The sequence below is a fragment of the Rhynchophorus ferrugineus genome, unplaced genomic scaffold, assembly GCF_030347505.1.
Source record: "Rhynchophorus ferrugineus isolate W39M unplaced genomic scaffold, kcgeb_rfMv2 rfM1, whole genome shotgun sequence".
NCBI lineage: Eukaryota > Metazoa > Arthropoda > Insecta > Coleoptera > Curculionidae > Rhynchophorus > Rhynchophorus ferrugineus.
This window is the reverse complement of record NW_027472580.1, coordinates 69147824-69175150: the sequence shown is the minus strand read 5'-3', so window position 1 is coordinate 69175150 and position 27327 is coordinate 69147824. Positions and strand designations below refer to the sequence as shown.

At 31.5% G+C, this 27327-nt stretch overlaps 2 protein-coding genes across 3 annotated transcripts in view; both read left to right on the top strand.

Moving 5' to 3' along the window:
* LOC143206967 (uncharacterized) overlaps positions 1-27327 on the top strand; it is a 354807-nt gene that overhangs the window by 8473 nt on the left and 319007 nt on the right. The gene's annotated exons all lie outside the window — the stretch shown is intronic.
* Positions 3698-8086, top strand: LOC143199407 (uncharacterized). Of its 2 annotated transcripts, XM_076409214.1 has the most exons (4): positions 3698-4155; positions 4216-4334; positions 4619-5114; positions 5217-8086. In XM_076409214.1, the coding sequence occupies exons 1-4, from the start codon at positions 3834-3836 to the stop codon at positions 6080-6082; spliced, it is 1803 nt and encodes a 600-aa protein (XP_076265329.1). In that variant the 5' UTR covers positions 3698-3833; the 3' UTR covers positions 6083-8086. The 2 variants fall into 2 exon arrangements, with proteins under 2 accessions (XP_076265329.1, XP_076265321.1); XM_076409206.1 differs by having other exon boundaries at positions 3698-4334.

Here is a 27327-nt window from a genome sequence, read left to right as displayed (position 1 = left end):
ACGATTCTGAATCAAAATTAAATGCTACAATTTTATGAAACCGACATGTTGGTTCTGAAGTGAGTTAGATTTTGGAAAGTTCAGGTTGACGAATTAATATTCATAAAAAATAATTGTTTGGAGAAAAAATATTGTCAAGATCGTACATTTTGTTAAAGATCTCAATAAAATATATCGGATCGGTGCACTACTAAGATAATTTTTGAACACACCGCAAAAATGTTAGTAGGAATGAATATTGAGGAATTCTCCTCAATTTTTCCTAAGATATTAATTATTTACGTGGGTTAGTGTTTCCCTGAAGAAAGATGGTTTTATTGATCAGCAACATTATTGTCGCATGATAAACCATTTTTAATCGTCTTTTCATAATAACTCATTTAAAAAAATATGAAAATGGTATGTATAGGTATGCATTCTGATGAAGGCTAAAACTTGAAACGTATTTCACTTATTGAGATAATAATTAAAACTCACCACTAAGAACACCACCATATATATAACCTCCCATTAAAGATGTAACTGTGTTTTCTATACGAATATTGCAAAGTGTATACGCAATAATAACATACGCTATATGGCTATAATAAATTATGGTTTATTAACAAGGATTTTTTTGCTTTTTTAACATTGTCTACTGAAAGGTATAAACAAGTCCAGTTAAATGAGTTAATATTCGGACATTGTTGTTTCTCCTACTCCTATCTTATGACGGGCATGTTCCTTTCTTGTGTAATAATTCTGGACTAGTAACTGAGGTCCGACGTTTTGCTGTCATGTGAAGCTCTAAGGTCTTTTAGAGATGGACATAAGCTATCCAGAAATCTCGAAGCTCTTTTTACTACAAACCATTTCAATAAACTTTTCAATTATTTTCATGAAATCGATTTGCAAGTTATTTCATATTTAATTCTATTGTCGAGAAACCTAGGAGACCTAAGAAGCCTAAAGACTATTTTATCTTTATAACCTTAACATTATATTTTATCCACTGTTTCTGTCTGAATATATTAATATATTATGAACTATATTTACTATGTTTTATATTTAAAATTTTATACGACTATGATTTTAAATCCGCTATTTTATTATAATTTTTATATTTTATTTATATTTTTATATTTTTCCACTGTGTTATATATGTTGTTGATTTATTTGTACAATTTGTGTTTGTATTGTATTTTTATTTTATACATATTTATTCTGTTTTGCTTTTAAGTTATAAACATAATTTAAAATCTTAATTAAAAAAATGTCGCTAAATAATATTAGTTGAAATGTCTCCGGCCTGACACATAGATGGCACTACTAAAATTAAATCCATAGTTTTTTAGTTAGACCTAACCCTCAAAAGACGCTTGTATGCATTTGACAGCTGCCGGATCATTAATTTGTGAATTATATCATTTTGAGTGAAGCAGCTTTTGTTATACTGAAAAAAAATGGATAAAAAGAATTTCGGGTGTTGATAAGATATTGCTTTTTGAAGGGAAAAAATACAGTTGAAACAAAAACTTGGCTTGATGCCCAGTTTTCGGACACTGCCCCAGGAAAATCAACCATCAAGGATTGGTATGCTAAGTTTAGACGTGGTGAAATGAGCACCGAAGACGGCGAATGCAGTGGACGCCCAAAACAGGTTGTTACCGATGAAAACATTAAAAAAATGATTTTGAATGGCCGTAAATTGAAACTGAATGAAATAGCGGACATTCTAAAGATATCAACTGAACGTGTACATCATATCATTCACGAATATTTGGGTATGAGAAAGCTCTGCGCAAAGTGAGTGGCGCGCGAGCTCACTTTTAACCAAAAACAATGACGAGATGATGATTCGGATTCAGTGTTTGAAAATGATCAAGCGTAATAAACCCGAGTCTTTTCGTCGATGTCGAACAATGAATGAAATATGGCTTGTTCGTTTCACTCCAAAATTCCAATTGACAGTCATCCGAGTGGACTGCACACGATAAACCCGCTCTAAAGTTGGTTATTGCACCGTTTGAAGGACGAAATCGTCGAAAAAGGACAACGATGGATTGGGCTTAGACTTGCTTCCTCATCCACCGTATTGTCCAGATCTGGCTCCCAGCGACTATTTACTTTTCTCAGATCTCAGAAGAGTGCTCGCTGGGAAGAAATTTTCGTCAAATGAATAGGTGATCGCCGAAACTGAGGTCTATTTTGAAGCAAAGGACAAATCACACTACAAAAATGGTATCGAAAAGTTTTACTCCAAAGTCCAATCGACAATCATCCAAGTGGACTGGTCATGATGAACCCGCTTCAAAGACCGTTGTTGTACCCTTTGAAGGACGAAATCGCCGAAAAAGACCCGAAAACGATGGATTGGGATTTAAAATGCTTCATTATCCACTGTATTCTCCAGATCTGCCTCCCACTGACTATTTTCTGTTCTCAGATCTCAAAAGCTCGCTGGGAAGACTTTTTCGTCAATTGAATAGGTGATCGCCGAAACTGAGGTCTATTTTGAAGCAAACGACAAATCGCACCACAAAAATGGTATCGAAAAGTTGGAGGGTCGCTATAATCAGTGTATCACCCTTTAAGGGAATTATGTTGAATAAAAAAACTAATTTTGCCAAATGTGTTTTAATATGTTAGGTCGGAGACTTTTAAATTGACCTGTTAACACAAAACTGTTGACTATAATTAAGCTATAATTAAAATAAAACATTTTTAGTATGAAATTGTCATATTAGATGCACTTTTCATCGCTAGTCAAAATACTCTATCGAGTACTCCTCTGTTTTTTTTCTGGCAAACAGTGACATCTCGTGTTATTAAAACGACTCGAAACAACATTTTCTGTCAATCCGTGTGGTAGCTACTTCCATCCTTTTGGATATTTTGCATCACATATAAACTCCTAGTTAAATAGTTGATTTGTTATGTGTTAAGCTGTTTAATGTTAATTAGTATTGCTATTAATTGTCTTCGAACGCCTTTTTTTCTCCACTTTTAAATCGTTGAAACCAAAAGCGACAACTGTAATATGGCGAAGTATTATTACTATCAGTTTCAAAAAGTTTTTGATGGTTACTGGCAGCAGATCAAATTAAAAAAGTAATCATGATTCATGATTAAATAAACTAACCAGATTATTTTGAAACACTATTATTATATATACAGAAATGCCAATAACATCCAATTTAAGAGCTAGGTTAGATCGTTTAACAGTGGTTTACATTTTCACCAATATATATATATATATATATATATATATATATATATATATATATATCTTATATATAAAAATGAATCGCAAAATATGTTCCTAAGCGCATAACTCAACAACGCCTGGACCAATTTGGCCAAATCTTTTTTTAAAATGTTCGTTGAAGTTCAGGGATGGTTTTTACGGCGAGAAAAATTAGAATTATTGCTGGAAAAACCCTAAAAATAGCCCTTTTTGTTTGAATTTGTTTCGTGTATCAGTTGACAATTCATCTGTCATCTGTCAAAAGTCATCTGTAACAGACAACTTTTTTTTTTAAATTTGATATGAATTGAACTCAAATCCTTTTAATCCGTACGAATTGTTTTATTTATTTAAAATTTTTTATTTGTTTAAAATTTAATTCAAATTTTAAATAAATAAAACAATTCGTACGGCTTAAAAGGATTTGAGTTCAAGTCATATCAAATTTAAAAAAAAAAGTTGTCTGTTACAGATGACTTTTGACAGATGACAGATGAATTGTCAAGTGATACACGAAACAAATTCGTATATCGTGTTTTGTGCAGAGTGTTTAGTTAGTTAGTGTTTGTTTAGTTCGTGATTAGTGAAAAAATAATTTATATTTGATATGCCTCCTATAAGACGAAGCAATTTAGGTAGAAGAACCAGAAATGCTATAAACCAAACTAATTACCGATCTAATCGTACTGCACAAGAACGTGACGACGGAAATGAACGTGAAAGAATTCGGATATCACAAACGCGTGAAGCGCGAGCGCGACATTCAACTAATAATCGCGCAAGTTTGAATCCAGCTGCTTTCAGTTACGATGTGTCAATTGACTACAGTAACTACCAATGTGTTGTTATTGGTTCTATGAACTTGGTTTGCTCACACTGTAAGGCATTAAAATACAAAAACGAAGCCAATGGATTGTGTTGCGCAAATGGTAAAGTGAAATTGATACAATTGGATCCACCACCAGAACCATTGTACTCATTGGTTTCAGGAATAGGAACAGATTCTATACACTTTTTGACACATATTCAACAATATAACAATTGCTTTCAAATGACTTCATTTGGGGCAACAAATGCAGTTCGGGAAAATTTTATGCCAACTTTCAAGGTATGTATTATAGCAGTTACTCATAATTATTTTAGCGAACAAAATTTTCTGTCACCAAAGTTAAGATGTGTTACTAATCTTCAATTTCTTAATCATTACGAAATATATCACTTAGTCATCATATTATATGGTGATTCAGTTTCAGTGACACTTTTATTATATTTTATATTTGATAGATATTAGTTAAAACTAAATATATACTTTTTAAGATCAAATATTATTTAAGTTTGATCATTGACAATCCATTAATTTATACCACACCATAATATTTTTTTTATTTACAGATACAAGGGCAAATATATCACAGAGCAGGTTCACTGTTACCAGTGTCAGATAGCGACAACAAATTCCTGCAAATTTATTTTATGGGCAATTCACCACAAGAAATTGATCTGCGTTGTGCACATAACAATTTAGTAAAAAGGTCTATTGTAGAACAATTACAAACTTTATTTCATCAACACAATCAATTGATTATATTGTTTAAAACTGCCCTGGATCTGATGCCATCCGATAATCACAAAATTGTAATCAGAGCTGATAAAACACCTGCAGGTCAACATACAAGACGTTTTAATGCACCAACTATTGATGAAGTTGCTATCGTTGTAGTTGGAGAAAACTTGGAATCCCGTGATATTGTTTTACATCGTCGGAATTTTCAATTACAACCTATAAAGGAAACACACCGCTCATATGATGCACTGCAATATCCCATTATATTTTGGCAAGGTGAAGATGGCTACGATTTATCAATAAAAATGATAAATCCCATTACAGGTAACTAAAATATTAGTTTAGCTATGGCGATAATATCTCAGTCACTATATTATGTATTTTAATTTTATATTTGAATGTTATTAAAACAAAATCTGTTTACAGGTTCTGAAACCAACAAAAAAGTCAGTTCAATGAACTATTATTCATACCGCCTAATGATTCGGGAAAATGCAGATAATCACATATTGAAATGTCGGCGATTATATCACAAATATGTTGATGACATGTATGTTAAAATTGAAACGGAGAGATTAACATTCATCAGGTTGAATCAAACCAAACTCCGATCTGAAGAGTATATTCACCTTCGAGATGCGATTAATACTGATGGAAATGCACAGAATGTCGGTCGGATGACTATTCTTCCAGCAACATACATCGGAAGCCCTCGGCATATGCACGAATATGCTCAAGATGCCATGTCGTATGTTCGTCATTATGGTACAGCAGATTTGTTCATCACATTTACATGCAATCCGCAATGGATAGAAATTAAGCAGGAGTTATTACCTGGGAAATCATCCATTGATCGTCATGATATTACAGCCAGAGTCTTTAGACAAAAGTTGAAATCTTTAATGAATTTCATCGTAAAACATAATGTGTTTGGTGAGACACGCTGCTGGATGTATTCTGTGGAGTGGCAGAAACGAGGATTGCCACATGCACACATTTTGATTTGGTTGGTTGAAAAGATAAGGCCAAATGAAGTTGATGCAGTGATATCAGCTGAAATCCCTAATGTACAAGTAGATCCTGGATTGCATGAGGTAGTTATCAAAAACATGATACATGGTCCCTGTGGAACTCTTAATCAAAATTCACCGTGTATGATGGATGGTAAATGTTCAAAACGATATCCACGGACATTAATATCGGAAACAATTACTGGTAATGACGGTTATCCATTGTATCGTCGCAGATCGACAGCAGACAATGGAAAATCAACAATTGTCAAATTAAATTAACAAGATATTGAAATAGATAATCGTTGGATTGTTCCATATTCACCCATTTTATCAAAGACATTCAAAGCACACATCAACGTTGAATCTTGCCATTCAGTGAAATCGATTAAATACATTTGCAAATATGTAACCAAAGGGAGTGATATGGCTGTGATTGGAATTGGTGCAGAGAATTCTAATGATGAAGTTACCCAATACCAAATGGGCCGCTATGTCAGTAGTAATGAAGCAGTTTGGCGAATATTTTCTTTTCCTATTCATGAGAGACACCCTTCTGTTGTTCACTTAGCTGTGCATTTAGAAAATGGACAAAGAGTGTATTTTACAGCACAGAACGCAGTACAAAGAGCTGCTCAGCCACCATCTACTACATTAACCAGTTTTTTTGAGACATGCCAAAACGATGATTTCGCACAAACATTGCTATATTCTGAAATGCCAAAATATTATACCTGGAATCAATCCTCAAGGAGATTTATACGACGGAAACAAGGAAAACCAGTTCCAGGATATACAGATGTATATTCCACCGATGCGATTGGCCGGATTTATTCAGTACATCCAAGCAATGATGAATGTTTTTATTTACGACTGCTATTAGTCAATGTACGTGGCCCAACATCATTCCAACAGTTACGAACTGTTGATGGTGAATTGTGTGGATCCTACAGAGAAGCCTGTCAACGTTTGCAATTGCTTGAAAATGACGCTCATTGGGATCAAACTCTCAATGATGCTGTAATATCATCACACACTCATCAAATACGAACATTGTTTTCTATAATCATATCTACATGCTTCCCATCAAACCCAATTGATTTGTGGATGAAGTACAAAGATTATATGTGTGATGATATTTTGTATCAAATACGGAATAGAATGGGAAATCCAAATATACAAATCAGTGAAGAAATTTACAATGAAGCATTGATTTCAATTGAGGACATGTGCTTGATAATGTCAAACAAACTATTAATTCAATTAGGCCTGACCGCGCCCAATCGTCCAATGCATGACGCTTTTAACCAAGAGCTGCATCGAGAAAGACTGTATGATCTCAACGCTTTGAAAGAATAAATTCAAACAAATCTTCCACTGTTAAATGAACAACAGAAGTATGTATTTGAAACTCTTATGAAAGTAACAAATGATGAAACTGGAGGGATTTATTTCTTAGATGCACCTGGTGGTACAGGAAAAACTTTTTTATTTCATTAATATTAGCAACAATTCGCTCACAAAATAAAATTGCACTTGCACTCGCTTCGTCGGGAATCGCAGCAACTTTGCTTGAAGGTGGTCGAACAGCCCATTCAGCACTAAAATTGCCATTAAATATGCAAAGCAATGAAACTCCAACCTGCAACGTTTCGAAGAACTCTGCAATGGCAAAGGTTTTGCAGCAATGTAAATTGATTGTTTGGGATGAATGCACGATGGCACATAAAAAATCTTTGGAGGCTTTAGACAGAACCTTAAAAGATCTACGTAGCAATAATAACCGATTTGGTGGTGCAATGATTTTATTAGCAGGAGATTTTCGTCAAACATTGCCAGTGATTCCACGATCAACGCCAGCTGATGAACTCAATGCATGTCTAAAGTCCTCCAATTTGTGGAAACATGTTAAAGTACTTCATTTAAGCAAGAATATGCGTGTCGAGTTGCAAAATGACCAATCTGGAAACATATTCTCTAAACAACTCATTGACATTGGTAATGGCAAATTTCCTATAGACATGTTGACGGCTTGCTTTTGCTATGACTATAAACAAGTCCCAGGGGCAATCATTAAGTGTTTGTGGTATTAATCTAGAAAACCCATGTTTCTCACATGGTCAATTGTATGTTGCCTGTTCCCGTGTTGGAAAACCATCAGATTTGTTTATCTATGCGCCAGGTAATCAAACAAAAAACATCGTATACCACAAAGCAATATAATGATAATAATAATAATAATTATGATTCACATGATTAACAATAAAGCGATTACTTACTTTTCAATCCTTATATATGTTTTATTTAATTATTTTTTATTCACAACGCCCTATCACCAGGGTGATGGTTCTGTTCAGGAGAATTTTTTAAAATACGTAGGCACAAAAACTGCCACATTACAAATCTTTTTGACAGGACGAAGTCTGTCGGGTCAGCTAGTATATATATATATATATATATATATATATATATATATATATATATATATATATATATATATATATATAAATCTATTGAAAAACTTAGTAAAACGAGGCAAACAATGTGAAATATATTTGATTTCCAGATACGTTTGAATACATGTATAAAGTATATTCTGATAGCTCAACAAAAAAACCCATTTTGAAAGAGTCATCGAAATAAAATTTTCAAAACAATTGTCATTTTGTGGCGCCTATGAAAAGAGCTCGTGTTATCAGGTCTCAACCCAAAATAAAAAAGTGAGCGAATGACAAAAAAGAAACGGACCGCATTGTGCGAAACGTTTAAAATAACATTTATGCCTTTTGGTGTGTGACATTCCGCGTAACAATAAAAACTCGAACAACAACAACAACAATGGGGAAAAAGAACTAAAAAGCCGAAATACCGAAAATGGCTAACGGTGATGCGCCACCCGAATTTGTTAAAACATAAAAGGAAATCGAGTGGCGTAACGCTTAGTGGAAAATGGGTCTAATAATGGTCCGAGGGAGAACTATGTAATTACAAATGGTTGCACTGAATTTGTATTGCGATTTTCTATTTGCGATATAAGCATTCTTTAGGATTTTATCATAGCCATGTTATTTTTAGGATACTGGGCGTTTTTATTATTATTTAAACTGGAAAATATAACATACTAAAATATTTCAGTTAATTTTCCTACCTTATATAATTTAAACAAATCTCGACTTATTTTTAATTCCTTTTAGATACATTACTGGCATCAGAAAATAGCAAAACTTATAGAAATAAAATGCAAACGGACTATTTATTTTTTGAAACCTATTTTGTGTCATTCATTACTGAATTATATTTCTGAAATGGCCTTTAGAGCTTTCTGCGTTTTGAAACAGAGTCCTTGAAGAGTTTTCATTTATTGACGATTGGTGATTTTTACATTTTATTATATTTTAATCATAATAGTATATACTAACGTTGGGAACTATTGACTGAAAACAGTCGAAGCAGTCGATAGTTGCAAAACAGCAGAAACAGTTGATAGTCAAATGCACGGTTCGACTGTTTTGTTCAATTCTTGATGTCAGATGAAGATGTACGAACACTTTCCTGTATAAATTGTGAGAGAGAAAAGGACGGAGATAATTGCTTCGAGCAGTTAATTTTATATGTGCTTATATTTTCCAACGGTAGTATAAGCGAGACGGAGATGGCCCTTCACGTACTAACTTTAAAAAAGAAAAGGAAAAAAAAATACTGAATACTATTAACATGCAATTAATAATTTCATTTTAAACGAAGTAGAATTAGTTTTATATTTGAATGTTCTGTGGATCTGTAAAAAGAAATGGAATTTTTCTATGAAATGAATTAATACCCCACAAATATTTTATCGTATTTGAATATGTTAATTGCTATTTTCAAATAATATTCTATAATAAATATAGAAAATAAAATAGAACTTAAAGAATATCTAAAAACTAAAAATGTACAATAACCATAAATACTAAAACTTAAGCATATAGTTGATCATAGAAAAAAAAACTAATACATGGCATAATTAAAAATGATCGCACAATAATTACTAGCGCTTTTTTTTAATAAAATATATGCATTATTCATTATTTTACGGATAAGAATTTTGAAATAATATTTTTAACAAAAATCGAGAGAGTAATCGAAATATTATCTATTATTGCCATAAAAACAGTTAAAAGTATTTTACTATTTATCATTCACAATTTTAGTCTTTTTACCCTATTATGTTAACAATCTTGAAAAATATCGTGCCAAAATGCTGCTATATTAATATACAATTTATTGTTATTTACAAGCAAACTACCAAAAAAAATCATACAACTATATACATTATTGTTACACATAAATATTACATATAAATCTATGTAAGCATAAATTGGGTACATTTTTGTCAAGGTCACGGCTACGCCGATAGAGCCAAATCGTTAAAAATCAGTCGAATAAAACTAGTAACAAAATCAGTTGGACCGAAAATAGCGACAGAAAATACTCGACTGAAACAGTCACTGGTAAAAAGTAGTAAAATCCGTCGAACCAAAAATAGCGACTGAAACAGTCGATAGTCGATTTCATTCGATAGTTCCCAACACTAGTATATACCTATATATTTTTGCTAGACATATTAGCTGTATAAAGTGAAATGATCAGTGTCTCTAACCATGGAATGTTATTCATACAGCTTTACAATCATGACCAATCATGACCACAGGGTTCAGCAACTCCACCAGAAATTGACATTGAAATCATTCAAGTGTGGTAACAATGCTGACAGTGGCTAGTAAGTGACGGTGGAAATTGGGAGTGGGAAACATTGTTTTAATGGATTGACGTTCTGCTCACACAAATTTGGTGATCGGAGAGAGTTATAATCGCAGTATCATCAGCAAATGTAGTCACCGTAATACTCTCCATTTGTGGTACATCACAAATGTAGAGTAGATAAAGCATTGGCCCCAGTACACTTCCTTGAGGTACACATGCTTTAGCTTCTTTTATTGTAGAGTAAGCTTCTTCTTGTTTAACTCTAAACATTCTGACTGTAATGTACGATATTGGTAACATTTTCTGTAGTTTATGAACAAGGCTTCCATGCCAAACCTTATCGATGGCTTGTGCTACATCTAAGAATATAGCTGAGTATACGTTTTTACTCTTTCAATAACATTTGTTATTATGTGGAGCTCGGTCAATTCTTGAATGCTTGTTAATAAAGCCAAACTGATGTATTGGTATTAGGTTTTTTTCTCTCTATTATCGATATTATTCCTTTCAACAGGAGTTTTTTAAAAACCTTAGATATTACTGGCAGCAGTGATATAGGCCTATAGGCTTTTATTTCGTTTGCGATTAGATTGATCACAAATAGACTGTTCTAATAAATAATCAAAACATATCAAATATACCACTCATAATCATCAGTGGAGATTTTTAGTACTAAATTAAATTATAAAATTTAAAAAAATACATATTAAAAATATAAGAATTAATTATAAAAGTTGTAGTAATGCATTATATAATACATATTACAATTCGAATTCTGTGATATTTGAGGGTATAAATATATAGATTATAGCCATAGAAATATATACAGAGTAACCATGATCATTAGGATATCAAACACTACATATATAGAATGATGAGCGTCAAGTTATTTTCTACTGCATATATTTAAGTTCAATGACATATTACTTATACAGTAAAATAGTAGAGACACTTTTGTTTCTATGGAGAAGTAGAAAAACTTTGCGAATTTTTACTGTGATAAAAGAAAATCCAAGCGCTAATAGATATATATTTCGCCGCCAGAGATATTTTATTGAGATAAAGATATATTTTCGTTCTTTTCGTATTGAGTTGCTTCATTAAAATGTTATTAATGAGGGCCCCAAGCGGGAATATTCTCGAAAAGGGAAAATATTAATGATGTCAATTAGCTATAGGAACTTTTTTCATTAAAATGTGATATTTGAAGTATCAAATATACCACAATTACATTTTCGAAAACAGCGTGGCTTAAAAAAGGTACGGTTGTTTAATTTCCCTTGTTATTTAAACAAACAAATGATGGCTAATGTAAAATATATAGTGAGATCTTTTACGTGACGAAGTGTAAATTTAATATTTTTCGGCTCAATATTTTTATGGCAATATTAGAATTGTTAGCGTTGTTGGAAATGTTATGGTTTCCTTTTGCATAATCAGAGAATTATAATTATAAAGAAATATCGGGCAATATAATGCAAATTATATTGCAAAAGATTTAAAACTTTAATTCCTTTTTTACAATTTTCATGAACAAAACTTATCATATAAATACCTAACATATCATTATATAACACTCAATTTATAGTGATGTTAAGTCATGTTAAGCCATGTTGGTAAGACAAAAAACAGCCTGATGAGAGAGACTTATTGGATTAAAACTTTTTGAAAGGTTAGCAGTTAATTAATCAACCGTGTCAAGATATTGACAGCGATGGAAAAGATCTAGAAGGACGAAATATAGCTACCACTTGGACTGAGTGAATATGACATTTCAAACTATGCTATGTTTCGAACATCGCAGCAAAATGTCATAGGTTAATGCAGGAGAGCAGGGGATATGAGGAAATATTATTGAACGTGATGAAAAATATTTCGATTAATATATTATATATTGTATGAATTTTTCTCAATAAATGCCTTTTTAAAGTGAAAAAAAATCAAAATATAACAAGTCAATTGAAAAGTCCCCAGCCTGCCACACAGATAGCGCTACTAGAATTAAGCCCATATGTTTTTTAGTTAGCCATAATCTTCAAAAGATGCGTGTATAAATTTGACAGCTGTCGAATCATTAGTTTGTGAATTATAGTATTTTGAGTGAACTTTTGTTATTGTGAAAAAAATGGAAAAAAGGAATTTCGCGTATTGAACAAATATTGCTTTTTGAAGGGAAATGATACAGTTGAAGCAAAAGCTTGGCTTGATGCCGAGTTTCCGGACACTGCCCTAGGAAAATCAACCATCAAGGATTGGTATGCTAAGTTTAGACGTGGTAAAATGAGCACCGAAGACGGTGAATTCAGTGTACGTCCAAAAGAGGTTGTTACTGAGGAAAACATAAAAAAAATCCACAAAATGATTTTGAATAGCCGTAAATTGAAATTGAATGAAATAGAACACACTCTAAAGATATCACGAATCAAAGAACGTGTACATCATATCATTTACGAATATTTGGGTACGAGGAAGCTCCGTGCAAAGTGGGTGCCGTGCGAGCTCACTTTTGATTAAAAACAACGGCGAGTTTGAAGATGATCAAGCGTAATAAGGCCGAGTTTTTGCATCGATATGTGACAATAAATTAAACGTGGCCCCACCATTTTATTCTGAAGTAGAATCGACAGTCATACGAGTGGACTGCACATGATGAACCCGCTCCAAAGCATGGGAAAACGCAACAGTAGGCTGACAAGGTTATGGCGTCTGTATTTTGGGATGCGCATGAAATAATTTTCATTGACTACCTTGTAAAAGGAAGGACCATCAACAGCGTTATTGGATCGTTCGAAGGACGAAATCACCGAAAAACGACCGTATTTGAAGAAAAAGGAAGTTCTGCTTAACCAAGACATTGCACCATATCACAAGTCACTGAAAGCAATGGTAAAAATCCATGTATTGGGCTTAGGCGACTATTTCCTATTCTCAGATCTCAAAAGAATGCCCGCTGGCAACAACTTTTCGTCGAATGAAGCCGAAAGGTGATCGCCGAAACGGAGGCTTATTTTGAAGCAAAGGACAAATCGTATTACAAAAATGGTATCGAATAGTCGGAGGGTGGCTATAATCAGTGTATCACTCTTGCAGGGAATTGTGATGAATAAAAAAAAATAATTTTTCCAAAAATGTGTTTTACTATGAATGCATGTGTGTACGGAATAAAACAAGACTTGAGAATAACAGCCATAATTTTGTCCATAATAAAAGTCGTATTATAAGCAGTGATGCTGTCAAGCATTATAGAGCCTGGAAGAAACATCAAACATATATGCCAAAGTTATGTATGAAATCTGTTTTAAATCGGGAGCTTAGAGGCTAATCCGTTTAGCCAATTTACATAACTTAACGAGCGGTGGGTTAACCAAACCAATTAAGCTTTTTTCTTTCGAGTTATGCCCAGTTAAAATTAGTTATATGATGATGCATATCTAAAAAACCATAAAAGCTTTTACGGCACGGTTTTCATAAAGCACGATATATATTTTTGCTTGCGTATAAACTTAGGCAAAATGAGCGTACTCATGAGGGATACGATGTCAATGAGCAGACAGTTGAAGTTATTTTTTTATTTTGATATGTTGTACGTGCATGATGTTCATTTCTTATATAGAGTTATATGAAGTTATATAGTCTAGGATGGTATAATTAAGCTCTTCGAGGTTAACATATACATTATTTATAATGTAATGAATTATTGCAATTATAGAACTGCTTTTATCAGCTTTAATTTTTCCCTATTGAAATTATCAATAATTCTATACAGTTCCATAATAATAGATAGGTAATAATTCTACATAATAATAATAATAATAATTATTATACCCTAATTAATAAATTACTATAATCATGATCAAGCCTGTAATTAAATTTACATGTTGACCAATGTTGAGTGCAGATCATTGACCATGTTTCATTATATATACTTTCTTCATTTAAAAGGCATTAAAACTCATGGATTAAATAAGAAAAAATTAAAGATAATAAATTTTGAACACCTTTAACATCTCTTCTAAATAGCTAACATAACTGGGTAGAAATGGCTTACATAGTCGTACTTATTAACTGAAACTATACTGCAGCATGTTTTAAAGGCAATATTATTGATGATAGTGATACGTGGCATACGTACTTTGAATTTTCCATGTTACTAGGTTTTATAAATCTCATGTATATAATTCTTTAGTTCGTGTATATGCAACTGATCTTCTAAACGATTGGGGTGATTTTGATGAAATTTTTTCTGTATTTATATTGATTTAAGAATGGTTTATAATCACAAAAATTAAATCCTGTAGAGGGCTGCGATAAAGTTACAGGACTTATAAAAAATATTTTTGAGCCCAGTTAGCGTACTATCATTTGTTTGTAATATTGAAAGTAAAATGTGTTGTCTGAATTAAGATAAATTAAACTTAATTCCCATAACACACTAATACATTTATCCGTTTTGATATTAGACGTTTTGCGTTAACATATGTTTGCTAATATAGCCCCTTTAGGGGATTTAGTATGTTTTATATTATATATTGTGTGATTTTACATTAACTTATTGAATAATAATAATAATATTGGCAGCATATGGTAATATTTGAAAATATTGTCATTGTTAGTTTTATTACCAATATGTTTAGCTATTACTACCGGTTAAATAGAAACATAGAAGAACATTTGAGACTAGATTGCAAACACAGGAGTAAATTAAATTCAAGGGCAGCACAATAACCACCTTCAAGTTCAACGGTGCCGGGTTTTGCTGCGCATCAGGAAAATAAAGGAAAACACTATTATCTGGAGTCGCATCTCAATCGATAAATTCATATCCTTGTTCTAAATTACATCAGTTGAAGCAACTAAAACCGTTTAGAATGGGGAGACTCCTAATCTTGAATCAACATTTAAGGTTCAGCGTTAAGCGTATCTTCAAATTGGTTCTTTGTTTTTAATGCCTGATGTCAATCTCTATCCAAATCACATCGAGCTATTCGTGGAGAGATAAATTGTAGCAAATTTGCGTTTTGGTAAAATCATAACTTATTTGTCCAGTTTTTCAGCAAGCCTTCCCAGTATACTACAAAATGACAACTGGGTTATTATTATTGAATCAGACAACCATATGGAGAGTTCTTAGGAAGACGCAATGTTAATGAATTTGATTTTGCTACAGCTGGCGATCTATTTGAACGTCGAGATATACGTATAAAATGTAGAGATAACATGAGAAAACATAAGCAATCACAAATATAAATTTACGACCATGCACTAGCAGGATTCGACCCCACAGCTATCTCAAAACTATGAGGACCGTCCCATTGCCTTTACCACTTCGTCACCAAGTCGGCTAAATAATATACTTATATTGGGTAAGCAAGCCAGTTTTATCATGTTTTTTATGAAGTTTTTATTGAAATTTTAGAAGCTCTACAGTCAAGGAATTTTAGTGTTATCAGATTAGTGACAAAAAGTTGTCGACAAGAATTGCACATATAACATTAATTAATGTTTGTATCAACAAATGCGTTTAGATATTCACGAAATAATCAAAAATAATTTTCTCTAACTATTCTTTATATTTCAGTGCTAAACATTTTTAATATTTCATGAATTATGTAATTGAAAACAGTTATTAAGCGAAAATATATTTTATATAACACATTCCTGCTACATTTTGTAAATTAGCAAGAATAAATTAAAATCATTTCAAATTGCCTTTCTCTCTCTCTCTCTCTCTCTGTAGTGGAATTTCGTTATCGATGGAAGTTAAATATCATTTGTATTCTCGCGGCAAATAATATGTAATGCATTTCACATGGAAGCTGCACTTAGTGCCATAAATTAGGACTACAAAACCGTGCAGTTAGTGTTCTGTACTAATTGGACTTATTTGGCAATGTTCCTCTGCAATATTGGAAGTGCAAATCGTTAGTTATTTGCATGTTGAACTTTAGGGAACAGCATATATCACGGAAAATGCAGATATTCGGAAGAAAAAGCACATATATTTGGAAGAAATTAGTTTTTTAAACAATTTTTTTAACCTATAATTAGAAATAGCTACATATATTTGAATGTATTTTTATGCATTTACAGAGTCTAGATCATTTCAATCAATTTATATTAAATACTAGCTGACCCGGCAAACGTTGTTTTACCATATAAATAATTTCTAGATAATTTCTAGTGTAAAAAAAACTAACTTATTGGAACTGTGTAAAGATGTGGTATATGAGTGAAAAAGGCATGGAGCGCTGTGAACGATGAGGGAATTTAAAAATAACAAAACACCAAACATTATTTTTTTTAATTTATTATAATTTATTTTAAGTAATAATTATTTATATTATTAATTCATTACATAATATTAATCTCTTAATGCTACAGCGTGAACAATATTTTTTGTTAGTCTTTAGCTAATACAAAACTTGTTAGTTTACCCACTCGAGAGCATGCAACGTGTAATTGCCCATGTGAAAAACATGGTGTGCTCAAATCTTAGCCACAAACAGTCATTGTTGACCTTGAATTGGCACATCTGTAGGTATAATAGGTATTAATATATTTTCACCCCGAAACTTGCCATTTGCCAGTAAAACGGTGTGATTGTCGTTGTTCTAATCTCGTTGTCGTTGATCTCATGTCTTCATTGCGTTCAGCTCGTGTATCGTCTAATTGTTTTGGACGCAATTGCGCCATTCTCACACGCGCTCCAGTATTTTCTTCCTAAACTTGTTCTTCGGTTCTTTGAGCTCTTCTATTTCGAATGTTTCTAGATTTATTTGTATCACGGCTCAAACTGGCCCCTTTGAGTTTTGTTGCCATTGTTCACCCTACAATACAAAACACACATAAATAGAACTGATTGAATTATTTAATGATGAAAATTATTATATTAATAATTTATTTTACTTTTGATTACATTAAATATACATGTAAATATTAGATAATTTCATGAAAGCGAGAAATTTTATTTTTCTTAATCATATCGAAAATACATATTGTTAGAAATGGTGAATAAAAATCTATAGTATCTAGAGCCCTTATAAGTAAACAGAAAAAAACTTTCATCGAATTCGTTTTTCACCATTCCCAACAATATTTTCGTTATAAACAAGAAAGAATATTTTTTGATTTTATAACAAACGTATAAAAATAATTTATACTTACAACTCAATAGCCGTTGCTTGCGGGAACTCGTGACACGTGTTGGGTATTTTAGAAGTTATGTAAATCACTTACTTAACTGATCGTGCGAATTATACTCAAAATTAATTATTTTATTAGTTATTAATAATAAATTATATTCAATGATATTAGTTATTAATAAATAAATAATAAAGTTACTTGAGAACATATTTGATATGAGAGTTGCACTGAGATAGCAACAATATTTAACTACTACGCTTGACGCATAAACACAAATAATAGCCGAAAACTGTAGAGGGAGACAGAGAAGGCTTATTGTTGAGAGAACATGAGAGAAATAGGAGACCATCTTTGTTTTCATCTTTACTCTGTGCTGTTTACTGGGTGAGAAGTGACACTGGTAGACACATGGAGGGGATAACTTACCAAGTGAAAATAATAGATGTCACAAAATGATCAAATTATTAAAATGACTATGGTATACTAAGTATATAAGTGACTATGGTGATAGAAAAGTGAAAATTTAGGGTTGTATGTATTTTTTAATGCCACATAATAAAAAAAATTATCCAAAAAATAATTATTTTTTTAAAATATAAACCCGAGCAAAATTCAGGCTATTATGTTCCACCGCAAGAAGGAGTTCCGCGTCTAGCGCCCCAAATATAAAGTCCCTATTCCATGGATGCAGAAAGTTTAATACCTCGGTCTCCAGTTAGACCGCAGATTCCAATGGTCAGTCCAAATTCAGCACGCCATTTGCAAAGGAAATGGCGTGTACAGCCTACTATTTCCACTACTCTGCAGAAAAAGCAAACTTCCAATCCCACAGAAAGCGACGCTGTATAAAATGCTGGTCTGTCCAAACTGCCTCAACGGAGCACAGGTGTGGTACAGGTATATCTCGGATAGACAACTTGAACTACTATAAGTGTTCCAATCCAAAAAAGTCCGCGCCTTACTCAGAGCCCCATGGTTTACGAGGAACGTCAATAAACACTTCGAATCAGGCATCCCGTTTGTGAAAAATTTCATAAACATGCTCAATGTGAGGTTCTTCATAGGAACCTTAGAACACGACAACATCTTGATAAAATCCCTACTCGTCCACAAACCCCGGTAGTAAACAAACTACGACAGTCCCTGTCGTAACCCAGGGTCTCTGTCGCCCGCATAACAGCCATTCCCCGAACCTGAAGTGACATCACCCAAAGATCATTTGATTCTAACTGGTCAACCTAGTAAATGAAAAAAAAGAGAAGTGACATCGGGAGACACCTGGAGGGTATAACTTATCTAGTGAATATAATTGATGTTATCGTACGGGACAAAAAATGATAAAATTATTAAAATTACTATTAAAAAACAGGGATTGGTGAAAAAGAAATTAAAAAATTATCTAAAAAATAAAACAAAAATTTGGGATGGACACCCCATATCATTTAGGGATAAAAAAATTCATAAGTATCGGTCAGGCCGTTTCGGAGGCGTATGGGAACGACCATTGTGACATGAGAATATTATATATAAAATAATTTATACTAATCTTCGATATCCATTTCTTCTCTATTACTATTCTCTTACGTGTGACATAATACCTAATAGATCCTTGCATGAATTTTTATCTGTAATATATATTCGCGAAAATTTTAATATAATAATAAATAATATATATATATATATATATATTTAAAATATTATAATATTAGTCTAACCCAACTGTTAAATTGGATTCTTTTAACATTTCTCGACATAAAATAACACTAGATAAATCGTTATTTTCAGTATACAGACGATAATCTAAGAACGGTCCAAATACTTTCATTACTCTACTAGTAGAAGATCTGTTGGCAAGGTTTACAAAAACATTTTTAAAATCTTATAATGGTGATTCACCCCATCACATCACAATTGTTGATTATGTGTTCAATGATTTAGAAATAATCATTTTGATGTCAATGGCAATGGATGGCAATGGGCTTGGATGACCAAAAATGTTCGAAGATGAATTGCAAGACTTATTCGACGAAAGCTAATAAATCAACTGTTGTATAATATTTCGATTTTTGATAGAGGTATACCTAATCTAGATAGACACTTCTCTATTAACTTTACCAACAACAAAATAAAAAAAATCATCGGATCTGAAGTTAAATGGTATTGCTATATAATGCGAAAATGGAGTTAAATATTTAAGTAAGATATTAAATGTTTATTTGAAGTAGAAACAGTACGTTAAAAACCAATTAGCCGACATATTGGCTTCGTGGTAGTAAAGATACAGAGCGCTTAAAGTGCCAAAACAGACAGTAGTGCCAAGACAGTAATATAAAAAATGAAGATGAAGAATTATATTGAAAACTTGGAAGTCCCTACAGTCCAAGAAGGTATCAATAAGAATAAGTTATACTTCCATAATAATCTTCAACCTTTTTAGCTACTAGATGGATAACATATCATTTGCAGATCAAAGAAGACTAAAAACTTACAAATTTGTGAAATTATACAGAACTGTAATTTTATAGAATTTAAAGTAACAGAACTACAACTTTAACATTTTTAAATATAAATTAACGGTTGGTTTAGGAGACCACTTTTGAACGGAAATAAAAGATATTGGATCAAGGTCATACAGAAATCTGAGGAATAGTACGTTAACAAAAACTGATTCCAAAACAGACTTTAAACCCCAGCGCCGATGACACATGTTGAAGAAGTTTCGCAGTCTCACGGCATCAACAAATAAGCGATTTGAATGTATCTGTTACCGATGGACTAACATGAGTTAACAACTGAGCGTTATATATATTCTTAAAATAAAAATTATACTCTTTTTCACTTATCTTATTATATTGTAATATATGTATATAGGGTAGTAATATACATTCCGGAATGTTCTTTAGAGTCAGATGTAGTTACAATCTTTTCAGAAGATGCAAATTATATCATCTAACGATATTTGTGAATTTAAGGAGAAAGCACTCAGATAACATTATTCTAACAAAAAACCTAAAAGTTACCGGCCTATAATTTTCGATTCTGTAGGCGAATATCTTCACACAAACGACACATTCAAATAACATTACTTATTAAGAGCCTGAACGTTAGTGAAGAAATTCATAATAAATAGCGCTGCTAATTCCAGACCTTACTAATTTTTGATTACATTACTATATTTGATATTATTTATTAATTTATTGTTAGTATATTTTAGTATTTATAGTTTACTAGCAGCTCATATTTATTATTCACATAATAAATTGTTATTAGAATATATTGGTCAATTGAGAAAGAGATCAGACAGATATTAAGCATCTTTGCGAAAATGTATTTTCGTTGAAAAAGTTTGAAACAGTTTAAAAGTACGATTCAGTTAGAAAACTTTTTGAAAAATATGTCACGTCGCTATGAGAACAGGTAAACTTTTATAACAAAAGTTTTTTTATTTATTAGGGTCTATCTCGTTCGATATTTAATGAAACTTTATAAATTATGTGTCACTTCTGATCAGCCTTCGATGAAGGATAAATTCGAAAAGTTGGCCGGAGAAAATAAAAAGATGGAGTGTCTTGAAATTGATCGTTTTTATTTTTATTTGATATTGGAATGAACAGCATCTGAAAACAAACATTGTTCAGCTTAATGTTGTATATTCTTAAGAGTTGTTCTTTTAAAATGAAGCTTTAAAGAAATAATGTACATGGCAGGATAATATTAAATATTTCCATAATAAATAATTCTGATTCCCATAGTAATTAAAAAATCGTTTCGTCCACCAATTTCTTACATGTTGATATTTTACTATCAAAAACAGGCTTAGAAAGTATATTATTACATAATGGAAATAATAATCGTGCTTCATACAAAGGAAACTTAGGAAGAATTTTAACACAATTTTAAAGAAAAGTAACTATAAAGTTAGTGATTGTTTTACGTTGTAATGTAAAAAAAGGTAATGTAATGTAAACTCTAGGTTATTTCAAAAGAAGAAGAAGTTATGATTACGTTTTTCGGCAACGTCTCTAATTATAAACGTATCGAAGCTAATACTCTAGACAAGTTCAAAACTCTTAGTTCTTTAATGGACCTTAAAGTCAGCTTCTTGAGCAACCATTTTTGCTTTATTTCCTGAAAACTTAGGTGATTTTATCAGGATTTTATTGGGACGCAAAAAACGATAAAATATACCAGGATTATTAACATGATGTGTAGTTTATGGTCACCTTACGGACAACAATAAAAACATACATCGAAGAAAAAGCTAAGCAAGAAAATTTACACACAAAGGGGAAAGAAAATACAAATAATGCTTAATTTAGTAATTTCATAATTATAGTAATTATAATATTATATTATAATAATTATATTATATTTCATAAGTCAAAATTGTAACACTACAAAAATGCTTTGGTGTCTTAATTGTTTTTTATATATCACACTTTTTTAGGCTTATATTATATTTATTATATTATAAGGTAATTGTATATGTTAAAAACTCTTATTAATTCTACTAAAGAGATTAAATTAATATAATATTAAACTAAAATTATCAGATTGGGTAAGTATTGTCATGAAAACGAAGTTAAGGAGCACTTGCATATTAAATTAGTATTGACATTAATCAACTGCTTCTATTTATAAACACTTACAAGTAGCACGTTATAACTTTATAAAATATTTTTAACCAAAAAGTGAATTTGAATTAGATTTGTTTTGTTCCTAATTTAATTTTGTGTATATATTACAAAGTGATCAGTTAGTAGTGGTTAAAATAATATTGTAAATAGATAAATAGGTTTATATTAAGCTAAATTGTGTGTATATAGTAGAATGAAGTGTGTATAGGTCAAATAAGATTCTTGCTTATTTTGATTTGGTTATTACAACGATTGTAATTCCCATATTTTATTTTAAAACGTTTTTTTGTGGTATAAATCCAAGTTTGATTATTTTTTACCTCTTCAAGAAAGCTTCAGGTCCCGGGGACCGCTACCTAGCTTAAGATTGAGAAATGTGCTAACCAAACCAAAACAACAAGAAAAAGTTGTTATCCTCGCCGGGAATCGAACCTGCAACCTCCGCTTGTGATATTTATGATCCAACCGTTACACTGTAGAAGCAGTTGCCTACATTATTTCTACGATTTGTCGTATGATATAATTAGTGCTCAAAAAGCAAATGGCTTTTGTAGTGAACGACTTCTTGCGATTTTCTGTCACCTCAGCTCGGCAATAACATTATACACAAATATGTGATTATATTAGATAAAAAAAATTGAAAACTTTGTGCGTACCTTTGAAATTTCGGAGTTTGCCTCGATTTAACGGCCTTCCTCTCCACAGATCCCGACTTGGCTCCAATAGGGCCACCTTGGAAGTTCACTCTTTAGAATAAAAGAAGTTTTGAAAATCGGCCCATAATTGATGGAGAAATAGGCGAACATACAAAAATATGCAGTCAAACATAGAATCTCCTCTTTTTTTGAAGTCGGTTAAGAATAGACCTAATTCAATCTATATATTAATTAGCTTAGCAAACATTTTGCCTCCCTTTTTGAAGAAAACTGTGGCACCTGGGGACGTCAAATTTGCTTATATCGATTGAAGAAATTTTTGGCTTAATATTTTTGGGTAATATGCATTACAAGTAAATAAATTCCAATAAAACGGAAAACGTCCAAATTAAGTTACCTGGAATGGCCGTGATATCAGTGACACAAAATGTACAAAACAAACTTAATGGTTAGCCGTGCGGCTAAGAATTTAGCTCGCTGACACTAACGCTCTAAGATCGAATCTCTTTGGGGACAAAGGCTTTTTTAAAGTTTATAAATGAAATAAAGTGTTCGTTAAAATTATGTGAATGTCTGTTTTTCACATTTGAAATGATACTAAAATGAATAGTGAGTGATTAAAACATTATTAATCGAAGTTATTTAATTTAAAGCAGTGTTTTGTGTTACTTTCGGTTATTCCCGTATTGTTGGAATTATTAAAGAGTTATGATAAATTTGGATAAGAAACGATTAAAAATAGTGTGGTCACGTGAAATTATATTTGACATTTTTTTGTACAAGAAAACAAATTATTGTGTCCGCTTTATTGGAAGGTATATCCATCTGTGAAAGAAAAACCCGACATATGAGAAAATTTCATATAAATACACTATCTGTATCTAATATAACATCTTTTTTTTTTGTTTACAACATTAAACATTATTAAAGAAGACGAAAAAAAAAGGGAAATTGTTATTGGTTACTAAAGTTACTTACTACACTGTACTAAAGATAATTCTAAGGGGCCTTAAGATTTTCTGTAAATTTTGCTGGTATTGACTTCTGATTAATTTTTGGTTTCATTAGTTAATGCATTTCTTAACAAAGCACTAGCCGAATAATGCAGGTAATAAATGCATTGATTTGTGCATCAAAAGTAGATTAATAAATCATAATCAATAAAACAATAAATAGATTCACAGAATTTGAAATGGGTCACCAGTGATATAAGACTAAGTAGAAAGCAATAGATAAATGATAGCTATAGGAGACAAACTAAAGAGGAGTTATCTATAAGGGCGAGATCGAAGAGTGAACTTATGTAAAGAAATTATTGTTTTAATCAGCCTGGTGTATTTATTGGTTTTGTAATATATATTTTATGTGAGAAATATGGATAAAAGAGAAGGACTATACTATATGAACACGTAAATGAAATAATTAAAATAAGCAGGTTTTAAAATGAAACTATCTACATAATTTGTATAGATGGAATATATAGAACAAATAGAAGGAATGATGAATTATTAACAGTTCAGTTGCAAACATTTTAAATAATAGGTAAATATTAAGGTATTTTATTAATTATTAAAATGGCCATCAGGTCGAGGAGGATATTCAAACCAGAACTGTCTGAATTTATGGAAACAGGCATATCTTAGCTATGCACTTGATTAATGTTTCTGAAAGTGACAGTGATTGTGTGATCTCGATCAGACACATTGAAGAAGAAATTGACAAATGGCAGAATCTTGAGCAAGTTTTTGATAGATTGGAAATAAACAGCTTAGTCATTAACTTGATTAGTGTTTCTGAAAGTGACAGTGATTGAAGACAGGGTGATGAAAGAAGAAACAATTAAAGGTCTGTATACAATTTATATATTTCATTCATATAATTCATTGTAAAGAATTGTATAATAGAGTGTGAAATCTTTATTAGCATGTGTGTTATTGTTCAGAATATTGTATGTTATTTTTCAGAATATACATGAAACTTTGGTTAAAACTTATGAGGAGAGAAATAATGCTAACTCTTTTACAGATATGGCAAATGCATTAAGGGGAATGCCGTGATTAAATGTAGTTTTATCAAGATATATATATATATATATATATATATATATATATATATATATATATATACAGGTAGTAACAGACAGGACAAACTCTGGAAAAATATAGTAATATCACAATGACTTTGCAAGGAAACATTGCATCGAAGGAAAAAAGAACTAAGGGTAAAACATAAATATGCTCTCTAATGAAAGTACAATACATTACTCAGATATACAATTGTTGATTAGGTGGATTAGGCTATACTAGTCTGGAAAAAAGTTTAATGTATATGTAATAAAACAACTCTAACCTATAAATTACTGTGGCTGTATAATTAATTGTAGTTTTAAGTTCTTCGTTAATATATGCATTAGATGTACTATAATGTTAAAATAAATTATAATATATAACATTTTTGTTTTATTATTTTATTTAGATTAGAATTTTGTTACATGTCAGAGACAAAATATTCTAAAACTCAGAATTGCTGCGGCAATATTGTGACGTTTTGGCAGGTCACGTGTGTCACTACTGTTTTGAATAGACTATACTTTCTGTTTTGATTAATTATATATTTCAAATATATTCTGACTTTTTTTAAATTTCACCTGTTCTTTTGTCGACTATCTTGTTATGCCTGCTCATCTGCAATACCTAAAAAAAATAAAGCAAGCAAACATTGAAAAAAAAAGCTGCAGCTTCAAATCGAAAATAGCATAAACATATTAAGTTCAAGTAAACACATTCAAAGAATTTTTTAAGACATAAGAAGTTTTTTTAAGTTTCTCATATTATTTTTAAATATCTATCAACAGAAGTAGTTGGTTTTTATCAAGATAAATTTCATTTGCAACTGTTTACATTCATAATACAATCACAATTAAATTAAATCATAATACGGCGATGGTGTGATAATCATATGGTGATATGAATGATGGATACGAAGTGGTAATTAGAAGATGCTATGTTCACTGAGTATGCTGTGTGATGCAGAACGTCCCCATCTATCTATAAAAACATATACTTTACAAGTTTTGCAACGTATGCCTTTTTCTATTGTTACAACTTTCAATTACTATAATTATTATATTACTAAAGTACAGATATTAATTATTGAGCTTTTTTGTATTTTCCTTCCCCTTTGTGTGTATATTTTATTGCTTGGCTTTTTTTCGATGTAATGCTTTTTATTGTTGTCGATAAGGTGACCATAAATTAGACATAATGTTGTTATTTGTGGTATCGTTTCTCCATTTTGTACGTCCTGATAAAATCCTAATAAAATCACATACGTTTTCAGGAAAAATTCAAAAATGGCAATGTCCTATTACTAAGGATGTTTTTTGGTCAAAATAAGTTATCAATTTCGGCAAAATTTAATCATTTGGATGTTCTGCCTAATCAGGTATTAAGTTACATAATTATGTAACTTACCATGGTGATATCCAACTTAAAATCGATATTCACTCGAATATATAATAGTAACGAATGCTAAGCAACTAAAAGTTCCTAATTGCATCGCACGTAAAATCATTATGAAAATGTTGTAAGTACTCCTTCATGAATTTTAAAGGCGCCATTCGACGAAAATCAATATTACCTAAATTATTTGTGCTTCTGTTCTGGGGCATTTAACGAGGAGAATTCTTTAGGCGACGTGATTTAGAGCGCCGTTTCAACTAAACGAGAAAGCAGCGATTCGATGCACATCTTGCATCTTTAAAGCGTAATAAATAATCCCGGGCAAAATGAATATTGAGATAATCGAAGAAATGCACTACGATATTGATTAGTTTGCTTAATAATTTCTATTCTTCCATAATTGAAACATCTTAACTATTTAGGACAATTTTGTATGTTGATATTCAATAAGTTACGCATATCTTTATGTTTCGGAATAGCTTCCCTCAACTTCAATAAACCTATTCCAATGATTCACGAAACTATCGGTCATACATTGTAGTAGCTTTTAGACAGGTGTAGAAAGTATCCTCTGCATCGAATATTACCTCTTTGACGAACCAGCAATTTGGTAGAGTTATTAGGTATTTGCATCCATTTTGATCAGCGATATCTATTGAAATAAAGAAGTATCAGTGCAAACCTAATATAACTTTTGAATTTGATGATTTTAACATTTTTCTATATAAAACAACAGCTTTTTATGTAAAGTTATTAAGTTATCGACCTTCACTACTCTGTATTTAAAAATTACGGTTTTTGATCTCAAGCTTAGCAGCTGGTGAAATAACTATTTCCAGATATCTAAATGTAATGGGAGAGAATGCCGAAAAATGGTTAACAATTTT